We start from the raw sequence: 7,148 nt of genomic DNA, 5'->3' as shown, positions 1-7,148 counted from the left end.
ATATATATATATATATATATATATATATATATATATATATATTAATTACACATAATAAATTNTTTGATTAATTTTACTTTTGATATTAACTTTAATATTAACTTTAATATACTTTATAAATATTTTATTTTTTTTAATATACTTTATAAATATTTAAATATTTTATCTCATGCCATGTCTTAGCGCCGAGATACTCATATGTCTCTATATAAAAATAATAGATATTTTGTGAATATTCGAGTAAATCTAGGTTGTGCAAATGTACAAAAATGTATTTACAGTTTAATATTATTTATAGTTGTATTTATAGTTTAATATTATGTATATCGTATTATGTATATAATAAAAAGTTATTATATGCAATAAATGAAATTATAATGTTTATTTTCTCATTTTTATTTCTTGAGAAATAAAAAGAGATTTTACATATATTTTATATATATTTTAAATCTTAGACATACCGATAGTCACTGTCAGTATTGAAAATCTATAATTCATATTACATATATACTATGGATTTCCAGTACTGGAAATGAATTTTAAAATACATTTTTATATAATCATATTAAAGTTTGTGAACAATGTTTAATTTAAATTCGGTAATTTGTTAGCTCCCTCACGTGTAATATAGTGATAAAATTAAGCTTATTAGACATATTTTTGAACAAAACGACCAAATCTGGCAAAAACAAGTGTCACTCTTTTCCGCGAACTGAGATATTAAATCGTTAATGTTGATTATTCGGGTTAGGAAACTCGTCACACTGATGAAAAAAAAGAGACATGAGCATATGAATAGCAGATTTGTAAAATGCGTCCAAAACTTGTAATTTTCAGAAAACGAGAAAGAAAGAGATTACGCACTTTACAAAAAAATAATAATATGTCAACCAGTAGTAGGATGTGAAATATTAAACAAAATTGCTTAACAATTGCAAAAAAGTTAAACAATTGCATTTTATTTGTTTTTAATTAAAATAATGCAATTAATTACATGATTTATTTCGAAATGTCTATGTTCTTTAATATATATATATATAATAATAACGATCTATAAATTAACGATGAAGAAATGCTTTCTGAACATCTCAGAGAACTTATAATATAAATTATTCAACATTGAATACCACGCCATTTTCTTAAAAAATGAAATTTTGGACAAAATGCATAATAAAAGTCTGCTCCTCATACGCTGTTCAAATGAATTTCGTTCAAATATCCCAAGATATGATACAAAAAAATTATATTTGGCTGAATTTATTTTTAAAAAAAGAGATTTAATATTAACGAACGAATTATAGAATTTTTAAAAATAATTAATAAATTATACCTGCAACATCAATAAATTTCTAATAAAATACATATTCTCTACTTTAATTAATAAAACAAAAATTTTCTTATATAACTCAAATTATGACAGAAACTTTGACAGCACATGCTCATGTATAATAATATATGACTACTTTTTAATATTATATTTTTAATATTATATTTAATTGTCCTAATAATATAATTATTTATTAAAATTTTTATTAATACGTTGATTGTCTATTGACAATTAATCGCGTTTGTTTTTGAGACCCTAACATCGGTGTTTGTCTGATATTAAATGTATTATGGTTGAAGTTTTTCTGAGAATCGAGGATGCTAATCAATTTGATACAATGCCCAGTGAAAATGAACAAAATTACGTGTATCTGTTTTAATTTCCCACTCAACAATATAATCATAACACGTTTTATGGATAACAACGTTTTAAATCGATCAGCGTTTTCGATTCTCAGAAAAACTTCAATTATGCGATTAATATCAGATGTTATGACGTCAAAAATAGACTCAATTAGCTGTTCACATCCGAAATAAAGAGTTTAGTATATAATGTGAAAATAACAACATTCGAACTTGTCAGTCATTGACATTAAGATAAACAAGTAATACGGACGCAAGGGAATCTGTAGTTTGATCAGGTAATTATTGCACTGACTAATTACTAAAGATACGCTTGAAATCAATTTATTTATATAGATACATAAATAAAACTTTAGTTATGTTTATTTATATATATTTATTAGATATCTATAGAAATAATTATATTTATGGAAAGTAAATTTGAAAATAAGAACGTTTAACATATAATCACGTTTTCATATTATACAATACATTGGTTGTATTGTAATATAATTTGAGATTTCTTTATATAATAAAATGTAAATTTTGATTAAGTTAATTATAGACGTATTCTATCAGATTCGGATGTATAAATTATTTCTCATTGTACTCTATCATTATCATTATGAATATTTTTCTAATGTGAATCCTTTTTTTAAATATTTATGCAGTGAATCTACAAAATCTTCAAGACAATGTCTTCTCAAGAGGATGACAGCAATAAATACACAGCAAAATTTGAATCTGATATGATTGAATTTGATAAGGAATATCAAGTAAGCGTATATTAAATTATTTTTTAATTTATAGAACTTAAATAAAAAATTTATAGCAGCCAACATTTTTCAATTCTCTATATTTTATATATTTTAGATTCAACTTTATATATAAATATATTGTACATCTTTTTCATTATTGTATATAATTTATGTTAAGATATTTCAATTATTTGACAGGATATACTACTAGATGTTTGTGAAATATTTTATACGTAGTTGATACATGTATATATTTTTTAGAAGAAACGAATTGAAAATGACGTAGTGCAGTTATGTAAAACCATAAAAGATAATCGATTATTCAAACGTAATCTTGATATGGAGCAAGAACTAATAGATTCTGTTCTTTCATCCACTTCCGATCTTTCTGTAGATAAAATTGTGAACTACATAAATTCGTCAGATGAAACATTACAATTACTGGGAATCCAAGCTTATGCAAAATTAAAACGAGAAAAAAATCCTTCTATAAATGATACGATAGAAGATGATATATTACCACGCTGTATTAAGCTCTTAGACAAGGACACGTATGTACACGAAAATCGAAAATATGATTTATCAAATTAAGTAAATTATTAGTTTATATATGAATTATTTATAAATAAGATATAATTTCTTTATTTCTATTTAGTATTTCCTTCCAATTTCAAATAGCATCTCTATTAGCTATCATAACTTCGAATACATTCAAACAAACGCATGTTATAACGTGTGAAGTAATATCAAAATTAATAAAACTACTTAAGTCATCGCCTATTGTTGCGGAACAAGCAGTGCGTGCCTTAGGAAATATAATTGAAGATAAACCACGTGCACGTGACTTTGCTCTTAAATATAATGTTCTATCTCTTTTGGCAGATTTAATTAAATCTGATACTTCAGTAAGTGATATTTGATAATACCTCTTGATTATCTCACTTGCTTTCATATTGTCAATATTGACAATATAATTCTGCAAGAAAGGCAAGCTACGAACTGTCTCAATTTCTATGAAACTTGGCGAACATATTGAGTGTTCCTTCTTAATATAATATTATCCATCAAGAAATAAAAATATAAATTAAAAAGGATATTTATTATCTTAAAAATAATTTATTGTCTGCGCCTCAAAGAGGATAATATTATAATATATATCAGGAAAGCACTCAACGTGCTTGCCAAGTTTTGTAGACATTAATATGTTAACAAAATATTTTTAAAATCATCTGCATTCGATAATAGTTGATACTAGCAATGAATGATTTTTGTAATGTTATACTTTTATTTTTATTGCAAAAAAGTGAAGATAATCAAACTATATCCGTTGATTTAGACCATTTAAATAGTAATATTTGTAACACTTTACTTAATTAAATTACTTAATTAAATTATAACTAATTTTAAAAAATAATATTTAAATGGAGAGAAAGTGTTTGAAAGAGAGAATTATATATATTGTACAAAACATGTGTAACTAGCATTGACAAACTGAGCTGCTCGTTAATGACTGTTATAGAAACTAAATAATAATTATTTATAAAGAAGTAAGATTATATCCGAAAGTACAGATTAATTCATTATATATTAAAAAACTGTTTATTCCACAATTATTATTATAAATTTCTTGATAAAACCTCAAATTTACTGTCTGAGAGAAATTAATTAAATAATCTCTTTCGAAGATATTTGCTTTTCTTCACAATATTTTATTTTATCTGATAATATGATATCATAATGTGAGATCATAATTTTTTTTGGTAAAAATTTACATTGGAGGAGCATTCCTCAATGACCTCGACCTTGACATATGTTGTCAAGATCATGATGCTGAATGATCTCCAACAGGTTTTAATCGCTTGTTTTTTGTTAAAAAGTTGTTAACAAAAAAAGTTCTGCTATATAAAACAAAAATTCTCTTTAAAATAAATTGCCCCCAAGTAGGGGATAGGAGGGTAGAACTCTCAAGTTGGGAGTCGCTTCGCGTGAAAGTCGTGCGTCCTCCAACTCCCAAACAGGAAGGCAGGTGAAAGTCATTTCGCGTAGAAGGCATCTCTGAAGCAGGGGGGAGGGGAGGTGAGATGAAAGTCACTTCGCGTGAAAAGTCATTACATAAGCAAGGAAGGATATATAATAGTTTTTAATATTACATATAATAGAAATAAGACGTTATTTTTTAAACTTTTTTTATTAACAATTTTTTAACGAAAGATGAGCGATGTCTAAAACCTGTTGGAGGTCACTCAGGATCATGACAACATGTCAGAATCAAGGTCATTGGGGGATTCTCTCCTAATGTGAATTTTTACTATTTTTTTATTTATTAGATCAGTTATATATATGGAATATACATTTATATTGGAATGAAATATTTCTTGAGTTTTTAATTTATTAATTTATATACATGGAGTATACATTTATATTGGAATGAAATATTTCTTGAGTTTTTAATTTATTATTGTTCTTGAATTTAGTTTTGTTCTTTATTTGTTAGCAGTTAGCATCTGAATTAATAATATTTGTGTTGGATAATTGAAAACGCGCTTATGATTCACTATCTCTTCTAAAAAAGAAAAACGTATATAAATAGGTAATAATAATGTATTTTTCCTAGGAAATTTCGTAGGAAATTACAACATATTTTTATCAAAGTGTTTTGAAAGATACGATGATAACGATGTTTGTAAGTTTTTGTTAACATAAATGTTAGCAAGACAAGTTTAGTTTTTACATCAAGTAGAATTTTAAAACTGCGTTTCTTCTAATAAGTAGATAATATTTCAATATTTTTGATTTTGATAAAATATGCAGGTAATATTCATGGACAACATTTCATGGCTTTTATCTAATTTATGTCAAGGGAATATACCTCTAAATGTTGAATTGATTAGACCTGTTCTACCAGTATTTCATTGCCTATTTAATATTAAAAATCAATATATAATTTGTAAGATATTCGCATTTTATCGTTATATAATTTATTTATACATTATATAATTTATTCTAATTTTTAAATATAATATCCCTGTTTGTTGTAGCCGACATCTGCCGGACACTCTCTTACCTTACTAATGGATTTAATAATGTACAAGCAATAATGGAAACTATAGACATTCTACCGAAACTTTTAGAATGTCTGACGTTGAGGAAAGAAATTATCGTTATTCCAGCATTGCGTACAATAGGAAATATAGTGACAATTGGTGATGATACACATAAGAATGTTATAATCTCTGCTGGAGGATTGTTGCGTCTTGGTGACGTGTTACGATATTATTTATGTGTCGATGAGGAAGATATTGTAAAGGAAGCTTTATGGGCAATTTTTAAAATGGTTGACAATACAGACCGAATTCAAAGTGTAATAAATGCTGATCTGTTACCATTACTAATAGAAGGATTTCAGTTTGTAAGTATGTTTCTTATATTCTATTCTCGTGTATATACGAGAAAATACACGAGCCACAAACTGTTTTAAATATTTGTTTTAAATAAATACTTGTTTTAAATATTTTGATAAAGAATATATCATTATATATATATATATATATTGTAGATATATATTGTAGATAAGAATATATTGTATATAAATATATAATTATTTATATAATTTTGTTTTAGGAAAATGCACAAAAAATAGCCACATGGACTGTAATTGCTTTAATAACTGGAGGAACGATTCAACATTTGATCCAATTAGTGCAAGCTGGCGTATTGCAAGCTTTTTGTAATTTACTTGAATCAAATAATTATCTAAATATTATTGATGCCTTAATTGGCATGGCTGAAATCTTGCATGCAGCAGAGAAAATAGGACAAACAGAAAAACTTACCATTATGATTAAAAAATTTGGAGGATTAGATAAAATAGAAGATCTTCAATATCATAAAAATGAACGAGTTTATGCAGAATCTTTGGCTATAATCAATACGTACTTTCTTCAAAGGGTTTGTATATTTATTCAATGTTCATAAATAAAAAATAATTTATGTAGAAAACTTTATTTTTATCATAGAATATTTTATATTTTTCTAAATAAGCAAAATAAGCAAAATATTATAAATAAAATTATAATTTTATCTGTATTGTATGGTATTAATTATATTATTAATTTAATAAAAATATTCATATTCTCTGTCCAACAAAACTGAAAGTTATATTTTAAAGATATCTGTTTCATATATTTAAGATTTAACTTTATATGCACTGGGAAAAAATATAATTAATTTTAATAAATATTAGTTGAATACTACAAACTAATTATTAAATATAATTATTAAATATAAAGATATATTTATTTAGTACAAGAACCACACACACATTGATTGAACAATAATTTTTTTATTGAATGAATATATTATTTATAATATTATTTATTAAGTTTAATTGATAATATTGAACTAAATATTTATTAAAATTGATTATGTTTTTTTTAATGTGTAAACAGCTTGCATGCTTTTTGATTGTATATATAATTTTTATTAAAACAATTCAATATTAGGAATGTTACTACATAAAGTTACCGTTACTAATTTTTAAAAATAGCGATATTTCTTTTCGTTACTTTTTTCTAATGTTAAAATAAAATACATATTAAGTTTAGAAATTAATATTATTATTATATTATATATATATTATNTATATATGNGTATATNTNTATATAATATATTATTTATTAACTTAACTTAATAGTATTTACTTTNTAGTACGTAGTCGACGAC

General features: G+C 24.4%; 1 protein-coding gene across 1 annotated transcript in view; it reads left to right on the top strand.

The window, feature by feature from the left end:
- The first annotated feature begins 2,363 nt into the window (after positions 1-2,363).
- LOC105623126 (importin subunit alpha-5-like) overlaps positions 2,364-7,148 on the top strand; it is an 8,766-nt gene continuing 3,981 nt past the window's right edge. The window contains exons 1-6 of the mRNA XM_012204523.1: positions 2,364-2,444; positions 2,688-2,977; positions 3,082-3,331; positions 5,238-5,373; positions 5,465-5,835; positions 6,048-6,374. Of these exons, the coding sequence (XP_012059913.1) occupies positions 2,364-2,444; positions 2,688-2,977; positions 3,082-3,331; positions 5,238-5,373; positions 5,465-5,835; positions 6,048-6,374 (1,455 nt within the window). The remainder of the gene's footprint in view (positions 2,445-2,687; positions 2,978-3,081; positions 3,332-5,237; positions 5,374-5,464; positions 5,836-6,047; positions 6,375-7,148) is intronic.

The sequence above is a fragment of the Atta cephalotes genome, assembly GCF_000143395.1.
Source record: "Atta cephalotes unplaced genomic scaffold scaffold00053, whole genome shotgun sequence".
NCBI classification, from domain to species: Eukaryota; Metazoa; Arthropoda; class Insecta; order Hymenoptera; family Formicidae; genus Atta; species Atta cephalotes.
This window is presented reverse-complemented; position numbering and strand designations above follow the sequence as displayed.